This window comes from Phragmites australis, chromosome 19 (assembly GCF_958298935.1).
Source record: "Phragmites australis chromosome 19, lpPhrAust1.1, whole genome shotgun sequence".
Lineage (NCBI taxonomy): Eukaryota > Viridiplantae > Streptophyta > Magnoliopsida > Poales > Poaceae > Phragmites > Phragmites australis.
In genome coordinates this window covers 15,635,629-15,654,057 of record NC_084939.1, presented here as the reverse complement: position 1 = coordinate 15,654,057, position 18,429 = coordinate 15,635,629, and the positions used below count along the sequence as shown (strand labels likewise).

General features: G+C 42.4%; 1 protein-coding gene across 1 annotated transcript; it reads left to right on the top strand.

Moving 5' to 3' along the window:
- Positions 1-12,960: 12,960 nt before the first annotated feature.
- LOC133900209 (uncharacterized) lies at positions 12,961-13,467 on the top strand. Its single transcript, XM_062341330.1, has one exon. It carries the CDS (start codon positions 12,961-12,963, stop codon positions 13,465-13,467), a length of 507 nt encoding a protein of 168 aa, XP_062197314.1.
- The last annotated feature ends 4,962 nt before the right edge of the window (positions 13,468-18,429 follow it).

Below are 18,429 nucleotides of genomic sequence, written 5' to 3'. Positions count from 1 at the left end.
ATTGACATTACAAATTTGCATCTAGAAACTTTAATATCAATTAAGTCACCTCTTAGTTCTTCTAGATAAACTTTCGAATTAAATTAAGAACTATCAACATAAGTTAAAATATGTCAAATAAGTCGATGTACTTTTAAACAACAATCCAAAGGGCTTACAAAATCAAATCGGGAAACTTTCGATGAAGGGTAACGTAGTTGTCTAATGTTCATAAGCCTAAATTGAGTTATATTTGGAATTGGAGGTGCCAAAAAATTTCAAAGTTCACAATAGCAAATAAAAATAGAGTTGTTCAAACTAGAACCATAATAGAATATCACTATCACTATTTACTAGAGTAGGTTAATCCTTGTTTCACTGCCAGTAGCAAGATATCAATCTCTCTTTTGCATAAGTATCTTCTATCGGTAACTCAAATTCTAAGCATGTAATATTTATTTTCTGGATTAAGTATGCATTGATGCTCTTTCTTAAATGTCTCCATAACATTTTATTTTTTTGTTAACATGAAAACCTTTTTTATTAACTGAACAGGACAGGAGTCCGTTCTTGTGATTTTCACTTTAAAAAAGAGCTTATGTAGAAGCAAAAAGTGAGAATTTACAAGGCTTGAAGGGACAATAAAACTATTAGAGAACATTTCAAGTGGCTTCAAGGGAACACTACCGGATTTCGAGACTTTGCCGTGTGCCTAGGGCACACGGCGAAGGCCTTAAAACACTCGGCAACATGTTTGCCGAGTGTTACACTCGGCATCTCACTGTCGGCATACACAGTGCCGGCAAACTACTGTTTGCCGAGTGTTTTATATCGTGCACTCGGCAAACCTATTTGCCGAGAGCCAAATACGACACTCGGCAAAAAAAAGTGACCTAACGGTGCCAATGCGTTAACGGCCTCTTTGCCGAGTGTCTCAGGGATACACTCGGCAAACACGAGGACACTTTGCCGAGTGTCTCAGGGATACACTCGGCAAACACGAGGACACTTTGCCGAGTGTCCGTGTATACACTCGGCAAAGTGAGCACAGGATAGCACCCAAATAGCACAGTTTGGCGACACGTGCCACGCATTACCGAGTGTATCCCGTGGACACTCGGCAAAGTGGCATCCAAAATGCCAGATAATAAACTTGCGTGGCCTGTTGAGCCACAATATAGACATCGTCTCCTGGTAAGACGGTTGATTGTCGAATTTCGACTAGCCCAAGATTAGGGGTCCGTCTCACTACTTCTGGATCGAACCAATGGCATTTGAATATGACGGGATTCAGAGGTTTGCTCCCATCAAAATTTAGTTCGTATATTTCTTCAATTCTTCCGTAGTACTCAGCCCCATCTAAGCCTGCAGTAAAAACTCCGGTATTTGTTGTTCTACGATTGGGACGACTCTGCTCGTGGCTTGCTGTGTGGAAGCGATATCCATTCACATCGTAAGCCTTAAATGACCTGACCCTATAGGCACAACCATCCGCAACTTGTCTCAAGTCGGCACTCATAGACTCGTCGGTTGTTCCCTACAAGTTTAAGCGGGATAGCTTGGTGTATTAGTCGCATGTAAGAAATGAAATCAAGTTAGAAATGAAATCAAGTTGATGTAATAGCCAAGTTAGAAAGTACTTTCTGTTTGAACCAAGAAATGAAATCGGGCATGTCATTTCCCACACCATCTCTAAGAAGGGCCGAAGCTTCCTCGAGGGTAGGTTCCCTTGATTCATGCCAGAATTGCTCATTGAATTCCCTATAGCAATGAGAAGAAGCGGAGTTGGACACAAACTTGTGACTAGTTGAGAAATAATGTATTGAGCACTTACTGCATGTACGGCTCCACTTCGGATAGGTTGGTCAAGACATACAACATAATAGTGCGCCACTCTTCATGTTGCAAGGTCTTGTTAGTCGCACCACTTGCACTGCCAAGTTGCCCTCTAAAGATGCTAAGCTTTGATTCATCTTCGGGGTTTCCAACATTGTAACGAGGGGGTGGATTATGCACACTGGGAAGATTGTCAGCATAGTATTTTGTTGTGAAGTTTGACACCTCCTCCAGGATGTATGCCTCGGCTATGGATGCTTCAATTTTGCATTTATTTTTACATTTATTTCGAAGAATCTTTTGGAATCTCTCAATTGAGTAGCACCAGCGGCCCTGCACGGGCCCCCCCATTCGTGCTTCATACGGGAGGTGCAAAATCATATGTTGCATCAGATTAAAGAAGCCGGGTGGAAAGATCTTCTCCAACTTGCAGAGCAACACAGGCGCCAGTCTTTCCATGTCTGCTACCACGGTATGAGATAACTCTTTGGCACAAAGCTGGCGGAAGAAATTGCTCAACTCCGCAAGCACTAGCCAAACATCCTCGAGGACATAGCCTCGAATCATCACCGGCAGTAGCCGCTCAAGCCATATGTGATAGCCATGACTCTTGAGCCCGTTGATTCGCAAAGTAGCTAAATTCACTCCCCTCTTCAGATTCGCTGCATACCCATCAGGGAACATCAAGATTTGGAACCACTCAAGTACTTCCCTCCTTTGGGCCCTTGTAAGAACGAAATTGGCCTTTGGCTTCGTCCACGATTTCCCGCCTTTGGGAGGAGCCATGTCTAGCTGTGGTCTATTGCATAATCTCGTTTGATCGACTCTAGCCTTAACGTTATCCTTCGTCTTCTCAGGAATGTCCATGATTGTGCCAAAAATGGCCTCAGCGACATTCTTTTCAGTGTGCATTACATCAATGTTATGTGGAAGAAGGAGATCATCGAAGTAGGGGAGATTCCACAAGCATGGCTTGTGAGTCCAGGCGTGTTGCTCACCATATCCCAGAAATCCATCTCCTTGGGCATTGGACTCGAGACCGTCTAACTGAGCACGAACCGCGGCACCGGTCATCTTAGGTGGTGCTAAGCCTTCGGCAACTACATCTTTCGTAAAGTTCTTCACGTCTTGTCTGAATGGATGGTCAAGAGGAAGGAATTGTCGATGCTTGTCGAAGGAAGAATATTTACCACCCTTTGTCAACCAAATGAACATCAGAGCCGCCCTGCATACTGGGCATGGGAACTTCCCATGCACACACCAGCCACAGAATATCCCATACGCCGGTAGATCATGCAGGGAGTACTGGTACCAACATGCATTTTGAAGTTTGTCTTTGTAGCTCGGTCGTATGTCCAGACCCCATCCTCCCAAGCACGGACCAAATCATCCATCAGCGGCTCCATGTACACACTCATATTCTTCCCCGGGTATTCAGGCCCCGGAATTATCAGCGACAGGAATATGTTCTGTCGTTGAAAGATGACGCCGGGGGGGAGATTGAGGGGAATAACAAACATGGGCCAACAACTGTATGAGGCACAAGTCATACCATATGGATTGAACCCATCAGTTGCGAGCGCAATTCGTACATTACGAGCCTCTAGAGCTTTTTCACGATGAATCAGATCGAACGTCTTCCATGCTTCACCATCTGATGGATGTACCAGCTTGTCAGGATTGTATCGACGCCCATCTTTGTGCCATGTCATCTGTTTAGCAGATTCCACAGTCATATACAGCCGTTGGATTCTCGGTACGAATGGAAGATACCGAAGGATCTTCACGGGGATTGCGAGCTGCCTCTTCTGACCATCACCAGAGTCTACCTCAAGATACCTAGAGGAATTGCACTTCACACAGTACTTTGCGTCCGCGTGTTCTTTCCTAAATAAGATGCATCCCTTTGGACAAGCATGTATCTGCTCATATGGCATCTTAAGTGCACGGAGGACTTTCTTCGACTCGTACATGCTCTTTGGCAGAATGTGACCTTCCGGGAGAAGGCTACCAACAACTGTCAGCATTGCATCGAAGGATTCTCGGCTGCCGCTAAACTGGGACTTGATAGCCATTAGGCGTCCGATGGCATCCAGTTGAGAAACCTTGCAATGCCCGTGAAGGGGTTGCTGCGCCGTAGACAACATATCATAAAAGGCCTTTGCGGTTGACTCCGGCACTTCCTCCATACGTGCTTCATTAAAATGTGCGTCATGGAAGTCATCTAGCATGTCTCCGACCCCGACATCATAGTCATTGGTGCGTTGACGCACCACCTCCTCTCTGGCACGTTCGGACTCACCATGGTAGGTCCACCGGGTATAGTGTGGCATAAACCCATTCTTACAAAGGTGTTGACCCATGACCTCCTTTGTTTGTTGACGCGTGTTTGCACAAATACTGCAGGGGCACCAAGTTCCACGAGGTCCCTTAGGCCTAGCAAATGCTAATTCCAAGAACGCATCGGTCTTCTGGATCCATTCATCGGTCAAAAAACCCTGACTAGAGCGGCCAGTGTACATCCACTCACGATCATCCATCCTCTAACATATTGGGAAACATACACATATAATATTTTTTATTCAGCAAGTAATATAAAAATCAAATATTTGTGTTTGACCATAAGAGGGAATCGGCATGCATCAAACTATCTAATAGGTAAAGATAGGTCCTAATCCCACCCGACGATGTGTAGATTGGGCCGTTTCCATGCTCTACTCCGATCCGAGACAGAATTTCGGCAGCACCTCCCCGCTGTTCTCCAAATACACGTCTCGGCAACAAAGCCAAGAGAATGTGTATCCGGAGAACAACGGGGAGACGCTGCCGAAACTCTGTCTCGGATCGGAGTAGAGCATTGAAACGAACCCAATCTACACATCCTCGGGCTGTCCAAAAAACGTGGACAATTTGAAACAGTTACGGTTATAGATATGCAAAGACTTGCATATTTGTAACAATAACTCTTTCAAACGGGAGACGCATAGGTTACGCGACATGCACAAAACTTGCAGTTTTTTCCCTTTCTTTTCGAGAGAGAAATCAAATCAAAGCGCGCATTCAGTTCAAGAAAATACACACTTTGTGGAGTGTATAGCTTTAGTATTTCTGGAAATAACTCTTATCACTTTAGTTGGCATGGTTCTGATTTTAAATCAAACTAAACCACCAAAAGGAAAATACACTTTATGGTTATTCTAGCTTCAATCAAAGTCAGTACTCTAGTAGTGGTCTTAATACGTATATAATACACTCATCCATCACAAAGTAAAATGAGTTATATTTGTTTTTCAGTGTATGAATGCAAATAATTAAGGTGAATCGCGTAGCTATCTAACTCGAATATGCCTCTACATGCATATTGGAAACTTCTAACAGGATATGTGTACAAGGAAAACCTCGAAAAAAGTTTCTATCAGATATAGTCCTGGAAAATTTACTTATTAGACAATACTTTATACTAATTATACCCTTTTCAAGGATGAAGCTGGTCATGATTTAGCATTCTACAAGTATATCAATTGCATGTTTACAATTAGGTTACTTGAATTAATTAAGTAGGGATAATAAATCCACAGATAGGATTCTCTGTAAGACAAAAGGCTCTATCCTCTAGCCATATAGAAGTGTCCCATCAGCAAGAGTTTCAGTAAAAGGAGTCAACCAAAATAGTAGGCTGATTGGATTTTCCATGTGTGTGGCAATATGTTGCCTTCTATATTCCTTGCAGTACATTTTCCGGCATGACAAATCTAACCTTATCTATAGACTGCCTCAGTTAGAAAGGGAACTGGAGAAGAAATAAGCACACGCTTAAAGTTAACTTTGACCTTGTAGCTAGAAAAGAGCCGTCAATAATTCGGCCATAGACATTATATCGAGTTACTATGTACAAACCAGCTGATCCCTAAAGCCTAAGCTGGTATAGACATTAAAGACGAACAATTCATTTATACTTTAGCAAAACTGCATTATGGTACAAGATAATTGCATTATGGGGCTAACATGGAAACTTGAAAAGAATTGTGTAGAGGGGTAGCAGGAGGTGGCTATCTGTAGGAAGCAACTGCTTGTCTACCCACGGTGGGAAGGTGTACATTGGCTGTAGCAGGAAACATAGGAGTACAATGCTTGCATTCGTGACACATTCATGAGAGAGAGCTAACACCACTGCCAATACAATTGATACAACTAGTTTCATAAGTAAAATGCTAGAACAAACTGTAAATTAAGAGAGAAATTTTCAGCGAGAAACTATGTATTAGGTCAGCCCTGTTAATTTGGAATGCAAGCGGTACCTTATACCCGAGCGTCGGAGGGGGGCGGCGCGGGGTGGCGCTGGCCGGCGCGGGGGAGGCGGCGTCGGGCAGCGCGCGGCAGCCGAGGCGGAGGGCCGAGGTGCCGGCGGAGGGGGGGCGGGGGCACTGCCGGCGGCGGCAGCGGCGGGCCGAGGTGGCGGCGGAGAGGGGGCGGCGGCGAAGGCGGTGCAGGGCCGCGGGCCGAGGCGGCGGCGGCCCGCAGGGGCGTGGCGGTGGCGGGCCGAGGCGGCGGAGGGGCGCGACGGCGGAGGGGCGGCGGCGGGCCGAGGTGGCCCTGGCGGCGGAGGGGCGCGGCGTGGGATGGGCGCGGGGGCGCTGGCAGCGGAGGCGGGTCGGCGGCGCTGGCGGCGGGGGGGGGGGGGGGGGCCGAGGCGGCGGTGCTGGCGGCGGCGGCGGTGGCGGGCCGAGGCGGCGGCGGACGGGGGGCGGGGGCGGGCCGAGGCGGCGGCGGCAAGAGGGTAGTCGCGCGCGGGACAGTTTCGATCTGTCCCCGCGCGCGGGGTGGGGAAACCCTATATTCGCTGCTTTGCCGAGTGTGAAATCTTTGCCGAGTGTCAAATCTAGGACACTCGGCAAACCACTGGTTTGCCGAGTGTGAGAGCAAGGCACTCGGCAAATATGTGGTTTGCCGAGTGTAAAACAAAGACACTCGGCAAACACCTGAATTTTTTTTTGACTACATATTCACTAAATGAATTAGAAATAGCAAATGGACCCAGAAAAATACCAAATTTTAACATCAAATATGCTATGTTGTATGTTGAGTGTAGAAAAAGTTTCAAGGTCAAACGACGATTCAAACGTCACTTCGGGTTCAAACCTAATCCGTTCCCTCTCGAAACCACGATTCTTCCTGGGAGATGCTTCGATTTCTAAGCATCGTACGTGACAACTTTTGTGAAACCTTCTCAATTTTTTATCTCAACCTCTACGTATCATATCATGCCACTATGGCAAGTCTCATGTTTTTTTGACTTCGTTTGCTTTTTTTAGAATTAAAAAACCAATAAGTTACATGTTGCTGGTCGAGTGTTGCCGCCCAGATGTTTCAAATTTCTTTTCATTTCTTTGGTATGGCCTAAAAATAGACTCAACAACATGAATATGATTTTTCTACCCATTTTTGTTCATTATTTCATGTACTTGCAGATCAAATTTGACTTATATCCATTAAAAGCCTAGAAATACACTTAATGAATTAAAAATAGCAAACGGACCCAGAAAAATACCAAATTTTAACATCGAATATGCTATGTTGTATGTTGAGTGTAGAAAAAATTTCAAGGTCAAACGATGATTCAAACGTCACTTCAGGTTCAAACCTAATCCGTTCCCTCTCGAAACCACAATTCTTCCTCGAGATGCTTCAATTTCTAAGCATCGTACGTGATAACTTTTGCGAAACCTTCTCAATTTTTTTATCTCAGCCTCTACGTATCATATCATGCCACTATGGCAAGTCTCATGTTTTTCTGACTTCGTTTGCTTTTTTTAGAATTAAAAAACCAATAAGCTACATGTTGCTGGTCGAGTGTTGCCGCCCAGATGTTTCAAATTTCTTTTCATTTCTTGGGTAAGGCCTAAAAATAGACTCAAAAACATGAATATGATTTTTCTACATATTGTTGTTCATGTACTTGCAGATCAAATTTGACTTATATCCATTAAAAGCCTAGAAATGCACTTAATGAATTAAAAATAGCAAACTGACCCAGAAAAATGCCAAATTTTAACATCGAATATGCTATGTTGTATGTTGAGTGTAAAAAAAGTTTCAAGGTCAAACGACGATTCAAACGTCACTTCGGGTTCAAATCTGATTCGTTCCCTCTCGAAACCACGATTCTTCCTCGGAGATGCTTCGGTTTCTAAGCATCGTACGTGACAACTTTTGCGAAACCTTCTCAATTTTTTATCTCGGCCTCTACGTATTATATCATGACACTATGGCAAGTCTCATATTTTTCTACCTATTTTTGTTCGTTATTTTATGTACTTGCAGATCAAATTTGACTTATATCCATCAAATAATTTCTTATGAAAAAGAGTTGTCCATAAAGTTAGATTTCGATAGAACATAGTAAACATGTTATCCATCCAAGAATCGCCAAATGAAGTCGATTTTTTGTTCCACCACTTCTCACTATGCTACCAGCTACCTCCTCTGATGCACTTAACGATGAATCAAGCAAAACCCATAGATCAGAAGGGCAGCTTAGTGTGTCAAGCTAATCTACTTTTGCTTCTTCCACTTGACAAGCATTGAAAATTCCTTTTTTAAGGCAAGGAAGAAGAATTGTTATTCTCTTTCAGAGCACAACTGATTCCAAGGGCCGCTCCCACGAGTCCACATCTGCTGCATCTCAATCTTGAAGCACGACTGAATTCTAACTCCAAGTTCATAACAATATCATTCTTAAATCATACTGTAGTAGTATCGGAATCGATGTGGCGGCCTTTGGTTGGTTGTTATTACGAGAAAGAAAAGAGAACAAAAGGAAACAAAAGAGGAAATAAATAAAAAAAAAGGTTTGCCGAGTGCCTAATATCAAGCACTCGGCAAACATGTGGTTTGCCGAGTGTCCGTTAGACGACACTCGGCAAAGGGGTGACTCGCCGTTAGCCGCCGAACGGAGGGACACGTGGCGCGTTGTTTGCCGAGTGCCCGAATTCGCCGAGTGTTTGTTCTCAATTTTGCCGAGTGCTATGGTTTACCGAGTGTTTTTTGATGTATTTACCGAGTGCCTATTTGTTTGCCGAGTGCTTTAGGCCGGCACTCGGCGTAGGTGGTTGTTTACCGAGTGCCCGATATATAGCACTCGGCATACATGTAGGCACTCGGCATACACATCGTTTCCGGTAGTGGAAAATGGGTATTTGACATGTTCACTTGTTGCTAAATGAGCTTATGACATAGTAAATGGACTTGTTTTGCAAAAAAGAAATCAAGTATTATATTTTTCCTGTACGTGGTTCTATATATGAGTATAACAGTTAATTTAGAGCATCACTACCAAGATATGGACTTTTCCCGACGGTCAAAAACCATCACGAAAGACCTGATCCTGTCAAGAATAAGCATCTGTGGCCGGCATCCGTCAGGCATTCCAGTTAGGGATGCGTAGTTAGGGATAACTGCTTTTCGCTGACAGGAAATCAACACGGATGCCTTTCTGTGACAGTGTTTCCTGACGATTCCTACTGTCATGGATAGTTTTCAGCGATCCCTAACACTTGTTAGCCGTCATGATTTGTTTTTGGCGATCCCTGATAGCTACTTGCCATCACAGTTGGTTTTCAACAATTGAAAGTGCATCTAGGCCCTTAAATGGGTTTTGGTGATAATGACAAAACAATTAAAGAACTAATGAACTTTATGAAGTATGGATAGGTATAATTTCATCAAGCAAGAATTTGACGAATGGTGTACACCTCCAAAAAGGAAAAAGGAAAGTGGCACATGAATCCTATAGCTTTTAAATTCTTTATCTTTTGAAATTGAGTTTAGGATGTCATACTATAAAGGGGGACATGAAATTTACTTTCTTAAATAGAAACAATGCTCAAAAGTCCAAACAAACCTATGAGAGACATATAGCCCATTCTTAACACCTCAGATAGCCCCAAAAAGTTTTAAAACAAGGAAATGCGGAAGTTTCGCAAAACTGTGCGGAAGTTCCACACTTTGGCTGTCTTGAGTTATCCTGTGGAAGGTCCGCATATTTGCGGAAGTTCCACACTCTCCAGAGAGTAACGGCTAGTTTTTGACTGTGAGGTATTTATACCCCACACCCTTTAAATCCAACAGCAGTCAAGCATTCATTTCAACCAGCTTTAAGACAAAAGGCTCTAGCTCCTTGAAAGCACCTTTCTCACTCCCCTTTGTGATTCCTTGTGAGATCTTTTGCTATCGCTAAGTGAGAATAAAGAGAAGAGCTTGTGAGAGTCAAAAGCCATTATTTGAGCATTTGCTTCTTCGTTAAGCGGGTGGATTTCTTGTTTGCTGCTCTTGGTGGTTCGTCCACCTAAAAGTCTAGGTGTCGCCCGGTGAGCTCCCAAGCTTGTGGTGAGCCCCGGGATGTTTGTGTCACCCCGATGAAGTGAGTAAGAAACACTAACTCGATCTTTGTAGTCGCTTGGGTGAGGAAAGAGTTGAAAGAGATTCGGCTCTTTGTGAGCTCCTTAACGGAGACGTAGGCTCTTCTTTGTGGAGTGCCCGAACTCCGGTAAATAAATCCTCGTGTCACTCTTGTCAATTTCTTATATTTGGTTACATACTCTTGCTTGAATTGATTTTTAGGGTTTCAACCTGATCTATCTCTTTGTAAGGATTGAGTTGCAGGTGCTTGGATATACTGGTTGAAAGACATCTCCTAGTGCTTGGTAATTTGTGAAATTGTATCACCTTGTTGCTGCATAGGCGCAGATTCATTTTCTTTTAGGAAGTACAGAACTACCGCAGATTTACGAAAGTTCTGGAAAATTATGCAGAACTTCCGCATATTAACTGATGCGCTGTTTTAGTTTGTTAAAAATTCCAATTACGCCTATTCACCACCCTCTAGGCGTCATTTCAATTGGTATAAGAGTCTAAACTCTTACAAGGCTTCACCGCTTGTAGGAATTCAAGATGTCAACGTCCGGGACGAAGAGTCCGAAAGAAGGGGGAAGCCCGAAGACTCCAAAGGATGATCCTTCGAAGCCGAGTGAAGGTAGTGGTAATGGTAGAGAAAAGGGAACTAAAATTCCTTTCAATTATGATAGATTAAATGCTTCTAACTCATACATCTCCGTGCCGTCCGGGCGTGCTCCATTCTTTGATGGCACTCATTATGCCGCTTGGAGACACAAGATGAAAATGCATCTAATCTCTCTTCATCCAAGTATTTGAAAGATTGTTTGCACATGTTGCTATCTACCGGATGAAATGCGAATGTTTCGCAAAACTGTGCGGAAGTTCCACACTTTGGCTGTCTTGAGTTATCTTGCGGAAGGTCCGCATATTTGCGGAAGTTCTGCACTCTCTAGAGAGTAACGGCTAGTTTTTGACTGCGAGGTATTTATACCCCACACCCTTTCAATCCAATAGCAGTCAAGCATTCATTTCGACCAGCTTTAAGACAAAAGGCTCTAGCTCCTTGAAAGCACATTTCTCACTCCCCTTTGTGATTCCTTGTGAGATCTTTTGCTATCGCTAAGTGAGATTAAAGAGAAGAGCTTGTGAGAGTCAAAAGCCATTATTTGAGCATTTGCTTCTTCGTTAAGCGGGTGGATTTCTTGTTTGTTGCTCTTGGTGGTTCATCCACCTAAAAGTCTAGGTGTCGCCCGGTGAGCTCCCAAGCTTGTGGTGAGCCCCGGGACGTTTGTGTCACCCCGACGAAGTGAGTAAGAAACACTAACTCGATCTTTGTGGTCACTTGGGTGAGGAAAGAGTTGAAAGAGATTCGGCTCTTTGTGAGGTCCTTAACGGAGACGTAGGCGCTTCTTTGTGGAGTGGCCAAACTCCGGTAAATAAATCCTCGTGTCACTCTTGTCAATTTTTTATATTTGGTTACATACTCTTGCTTGAATTAAGTTTTAGGGTTTCAACCTGATCTATCTCTTTATAAGGATTGAGTTGCAGGTGCTTGGATACTGGTTGAAAGACATCTCCTAGTGCTTGGTAATTTGTGAAATTGTATTACCTTGTTGCTGCATAGCGCAGATTCATTTTCTTTCAGGAAGTACGGAACTACCGTAGATTTACGAAAGTTCTGGAAAATTATCCAGAACTTCCGCATATTAACTGATGCGCTGTTTTAGTTTGTTAAAAATTCCAATTACGCCTATTCACCCCCCTCTAGGTGTCATTTCAATTGGTATTAGAGCCTAACCTCCTACAAGGCTTCACCGCTTGGAGGAATTCATGATGTCAACGTCTGGGACGAAGAGTCCGAAAGAAGGGGGATGCCCGAAGACTCCAAAGGATGATCCTTCGAAGCCGAGTGAAGGTAGTGGTAATGGTAGAGCAAAGGGAACTAAAATTCCTTTCAATTATGATAGATTAAATGCTTCTAACTCATACATCTCCGTGCCGTCCGGGCGTGCTCCATTATTTAATGGCACACATTACGCCGCTTGGAGACACAAGATGAAAATGCATCTAATCTCTCTTCATCCAAGTATTTGAAAGATTGTTTGCATATGTTGCTATCTACCGGATGAAGAAATGGACCTCACTTCCGAACAAGAGCAAAGCATCCATCGCAATGCACAAGCCACAAGTGTATTGCTTAGCGCCTTGAGCCCCGAAGAATTCAACAAAGTGGATGGACTTGAGGAGGCCAAGAAAATTTGGGACACTCTCGAAGTTACTCATGAAGGTACCACAAGTGTGAGAGAATCCAAGATAGAGTTGATTGAAGGCAAGTTGGGAAGGTTTGTCATGGAAGATAATGAGACTCCACAAGCTATGTATCGAATGATGGTGCTTGTCAACAAGATTAGAGGACTTGGTAGTGAAGAGCTTGATGATCACAAGGTGGTGAGGAGATTGCTTAGAGCCTTTGCACCAAGAAACCCCACCTTGGTCGCTCTCATCCGAGAGTAAAGAGACTACAAGAGACTCACACTGAGTGATGTGTTCGGGAGAATTCTTGCTCATGAGCTTATGGAGGAGGAAGCAAATGAAGTGAAAAATCTAGCCAAGCAAAGCTCCACCTCCAAGAATAAGGAAATTGCATTCAAGGTAAGCAAGAACAAGCTAAAAGAAGAATCAAGCTCAAGTGAAGATGAAAGCTCGGAAGATGAAGAAATAACATTCTTTGTTAAGAAGTTCAAGAAGTTCATGAAGAAAGAAGGCTTTAACAAGTACAAGAAAGATATGCCCAAACGAAGAACTTCCAAGAGAGCGTGCTATGAGTGTGGCGAAGTTGGCCACTTCATCGCCGATTATCCTAACAAGCAGAAGGGAAAAGATAAAGAAGAAAAGAAGAGCAAGCCATTCAAGAAAGATAAGTACAAAACCCAGAAGAAGAAGTATTCGGGTCAAGCTCAAATTGGCGAGGAATGGGACTCTAACTCCGACTCCGATGATGAAGGAGTCGCCACCATCGCCATCCACTCTTCTACATCAACAAAGTCACTCTTTGACGATATGAGTGATGAAGACACTCCCAAGTGTCTCACAGCGAAAGGGCGCAAGGTAAAATCACAATCCAAGCTCCTAGATAGTGATAATGATAGTGATAATGGTTGTGAAAGCATGCTTAAAGGTTTAAGTAAAAATACCATGTCTAAATTTAAAGAACTTATGGAAAAAATAGAGGGTCAAGAGGAGATCCTTGAGAAGTAAGAAGATTTGCTCATCCTTGAAAAGGAGAGAAACCTTGAACTCGAGGAACTTCTTGCTAAAGAAAAGGAGAAGGCTGAGAAATTGACCAAAGACATAAATTTGGCCAATAGCTCAATTGCTAGTCTTGAGAATAATAATTCTATGCTTCAAAAGAAATGGTCGAGTTTAGATGAAAGTCATAAAACTCTTGAAGCACAAATTAATATCCTCAAAAATAGCTCATCTGACTCTAATGATGCAACCTTGCTCTCTAGTGTTTCCACAAGCAATGGTTGTTCTCAGTGCTATAACATTGATATAAATGCTTGTGCTACTAACATTGAATCCTTGCAAGATTTACAAAAGGAGAATGAAAGCTAAATGTCTTGGTCAAGTATGGATGCATTAAAACCTATAAATCAAAGGATGCAATATACAAGATCATTGAGGCCAAAGACAACAAGCTAAAGAGAGGCCTCGGGTTTGAAATACATACAAACAAGCCTAATGGGCATGTGATGATTAATGGAGTGGAGTGCCTCAAGTTCATCAAGGGAGGCAAGCAAAGTGAACCCACCGCACATGCAAAGTAACCAAAGGGCTATGCTCCACAATCTACCTTTTATGCATCTTATGTTCTTAAGAGAAACCACCGTGGTAAAGTGGTTGCTCTCTATGTTGGAGCCCGCACAAAAGACCGAGTTGTAAAAAGGAGGGTGTGGGTGCCAAAAATTCTTGTGACTAACATGAAAGGATCCAAACAAATTTGGGTACCTAAAACAAAGACTTAAACTTGTTTTGGAGGCATACTCCTTTGATGGTTCAAGTTGGGTGATCGATAGTGGATGTACAAATCATATGACTGGAGAAAAGAGTATGTTCTCATCATTTGAAGAAGATGGAGGTCCACATGAAAACATCATTTTTGGTGATGATTGAAAAGGAAAGGTAATAGGTCTAGGTAAAATTGCTATCTCAAATGATCATTCTATCTCCAATGTGTTATTAGTTAAATCTCTTAGCTATAATTTGTTATCCATGTCACAATTGTGTGAGATGGGTTACAATTGCCTTTTTACTAATGAGGGTGTGACCATTTCTAGAAGGGAGGACGCCTCAATAGCTTTCACGGGTAAGTTGAAAGGTAAGATTTATCTTGTTGATTTTTCAATGGATGAAGTGAGGCCTTAAACTTGCTTGATTGCTAAGTTTAGCATGGGTTGGCTATAGCATCGCTGACTAGTCCTTGTTGGCATGAGAAATTTGTCTAAGCTTCTAAAAGGGGATCACATTCTAGTTCTAACAAATGGTTCTTTTGAGAAAAATAGAATTTGTAGTGCATGTCAAGCGGGAAAGCAAGTTGGAGCTCCTCACCCCACTAAGAACGTGATGACAACCACGAGACCATTGAAGCTTCTTCACATGGACTTATTCGGGTCAATCACATACATAAGTATCGGTGGTAATAAATATGATTTGGTTATTGTTGATTATTATTCATGTTTCACTTGGGTGTTCTTTTTGCATGATAAAAGTGAAACACAAGGAATATTCAAGAAATTTGTGAGAAGAGTCCAAAATGAGTTTGATGTGAAGATTAAAAGGGTGAGAAGCGACAACAGAAGCGAGTTCAAGAATACGCAATTTGAGAAGTTTCTTGATGAAGAACGAATCAAGCACGAATTCTCAGCACCCTACTCCCCTCAATAAAATGGGATTGTCGAGAGGAAGAATAGGACTCTCATAGAGTTGACAAGAACAATGCTTGATAAGTATAAGGTCTCGGATCAATTTTGGGTGGAAGCAATCAACACCACATGCCATGCTATCAACCGACTATATCTCCACAAGATCTTGAAGAAGACCGCCTATGAGCTCCTAACTGGTACCAAACCCTATGTATCATACTTTAGAGTTTTTGGTAGTAAATGTTTTATTCTAAATAAGAAAGCCAAAAGTTCTAAATTTGCTCCTAAGGTTGATGAAGGGTTTATGCTTGGTTATGGATCAAATGCTTACGCCTATTGTGCTTTCAATAAAACCACCAGTTGTGTTGAAATCGTGCGTGACGTAACATTTGATGAACCTAACGGCTCTCAAGTGGAGCAAGTTGATATAAATGTTGTAGGTGAAGAAGAACATCCTTATGAAGCAATCAAGAAGCTAGCAATTGGTAAAATAAGACCCAAGGAAGCTCAAGATCAAAAGAAAGTCGAAGAAGATAGTGAAAAACCATCAGCTGCTGTGAAGTCCGGAAGTTCCGCAAAAAGGTGCGGAAGTTCCGTAGATAAATGAGGAAGTTCCGCACATTACCAGAAAAATGGGGACAGCCAAGTACATGCACAAGATCAAGGACAAACTCAAGTTAGTGATCAAGTAATTGAAGAAGATGATGCTGAAGGACAAATTCAAGCTCATTCTCAAGTGCCACATCCAAGAGTTCACCATAGCATTCAAAGAGATCACGCGGTTGATAACATTCTTGGTGATATACAAAAGGGGTAACTACTCATTTAAGAATTGCAAATTTTTATGAATATACTCTTTTGTTTCTTCTTTGGAATCTTTGAAGGTACAAGATGCTCTTGGAGATCCAGATTGGGTGTTGGCCATGCAAGAGGAGTTAAACAACTTCAAGAGGAATGAAGTCTAGTCCTTGGTGAAAAGACCAAATCAAAACGTGATCGGTACCAAATGGGTCTTCCGCAACAAACAAGACGAGAATGGGATCGTGACAAGAAAGAAAGCAAGGTTGGTTGCTCAAGACTTCACACAAATCGAAGGTTTGAATTTTGGTGAGACTTATGCTCCCGTAGCTAGGCTTGAATCAATTCGTATATTACTTGCCTATGCTACTCACCATGAATTCAAGCCATATCAAATGGACGTGAAGAGTGCTTTTCTTAATGGACTAATCTCCGAATTGGTATATGCGGAGCAACCACCCGGATTTGGAGATCCCAAGTATCCTTAATATGTTTATAAACTCAATAAGATGCTCTATAGGCTTAAACAAGCACCTAAAGCATGGTATGAATGTCTTAGGGATTTTCTTGTTAAAAAAGGCTTTAAAATAGGGAAAGCCGATTCTACTCTTTTTACTAAAAATGTTGATAATGATTTATTTGTCTGCTAAATATATGTCGATGATATTATATTTGGTTCTACTAATCAACTCTTTTGTGAAGAATTTAGTAGGATCATGACCAAAGGTTTGAGTGTCTATGATGGGTGAATTGAAGTTCTTTCTAGGATTTCAAATCAAACAACTCATGGAAGGAACTTTCATTTGTAAAACAAAATATATCAAGGATATTCTCAAAAAATTTGACATGGAGAATGCCAAGCCGATCAAGACCCCTATGCAAGCAAATGGACATCTCGATCTAAACGAAGAAGGCAAGATCGTAGATCAAAAGGTATATCGCTCCATGATTGGTTGTTTACTTTACCTTTGTGCATCTAGGCCCGATATTATGCTTAGTGTGTGCATGTGTGCAGGATTTCAAGCCGCTACAAAAGAGATCCACTTAGTGGCCGTTAAGAGAATTCTTAGATATTTGGTTCATACACCTTACCTTGGCCTATGGTATCCTAAGGGGTCATCCTTCGACCTCATCGGCTATTCGGATTCCAATTACACCGGTTGCAAAGTGTATAGGAAAAGCACATCTAGGACTTGCCAATTCTTGGGTGGGTCCTTGGTGTCTTAGTCATCAAAGAAATAAAATTCCGCAGCCCTATCCACCGCCGAAGCCGAGTATGTTGCCACGGGTACTTGTTGTGCGCAACTACTTTGGATGATGCAAATTTTGAGAGATTATGGCTACAATATGTCCAAAGTCTCACTTTTGTGTGACAATGAGAGTGCTATCAAAATAGCCAACAATCCCGTGCAACACTAAAAAACCAAACACATAGACATCCGTCATCATTTCTTAAGAGACCACTCAACCAAAGGAGATATCAAAATTCGCCATGTGAGAACCAAAAAATAACTTGCCGATATCCTTACCAAGCCACTAGATGAGCAAAGGTTTTGTGAGTTGAGAAGTGAGCTAAATATCATAGATTCTCGCAACGTGGCTTGAATTATTGCACATACTTGATTGTTTTAGATTTCTAGATTTTAGATAGGGTTTTTCAAAAATTAGGCATAGAGTTGCGTGTTGTATAAAATCTGGATCTTTGATCTTTGATAATGTCATATCACTTGTGGTTATTGTTTTGATTGGTTGACTGATGGCTAATCACAAGTGATATGATCTCTCATGTCCATAAATACACATCTTTTTTTTCTCCTCCTTATCTATCTTTACTTTGCTGCTGGTCAAAGTGTGAAACTTTTGCACATCTGCGGAACCACCACATAATTTTGCGGAAGGTCCGCATTTCGTCGGTCCTTATCCTTTTTAACCCTTCCTTCAGGTTAAAATACCCCTTCACCTAGCAGCTGCTACTTTTACCACCGTCTCTCTCTCTCTCTCTCTCTCTCTCTCTCTCTCTCTCTCTCTCTCTCTCTCTCTCTCTCTCTCTCTCTCTCGTGCCCTCATCTCCAACTCAAGTTTCCCCACTCAAATCCATCTCTGGTATTTTGGAAGGAAAATCTTCGGAGTCTTCGCACCTTCATCAAGCTCATAACCCTAGCGTGGTTTTTCCTTGAAGTTTCTCAAAGATTTGCTTCAAGTTCATCTTCTCTCTCTCTCTCTCAAGGTACAAATCAAGTTTTTGCCCGATCTCCTTATTGAATGCCCTAGAGTGCTATTTGTTTAGCAAATATTTTCCTTAGGTGTCTTTGATCACTTACCTCTAGTGGCATTTGCTTCCCATGGTGAAATCCCTCGAAATATTGAATTAGGGTTTGGGCTGCGAACTGCGGAACATCCGCACATGTGCGGAACTTCCACACATTTGCGGACTGTCCGTAGATTTCTGCAGAAGTTCTGCAGTTTGCAGAACAGATTCTAAGTCATGATTTCTCTC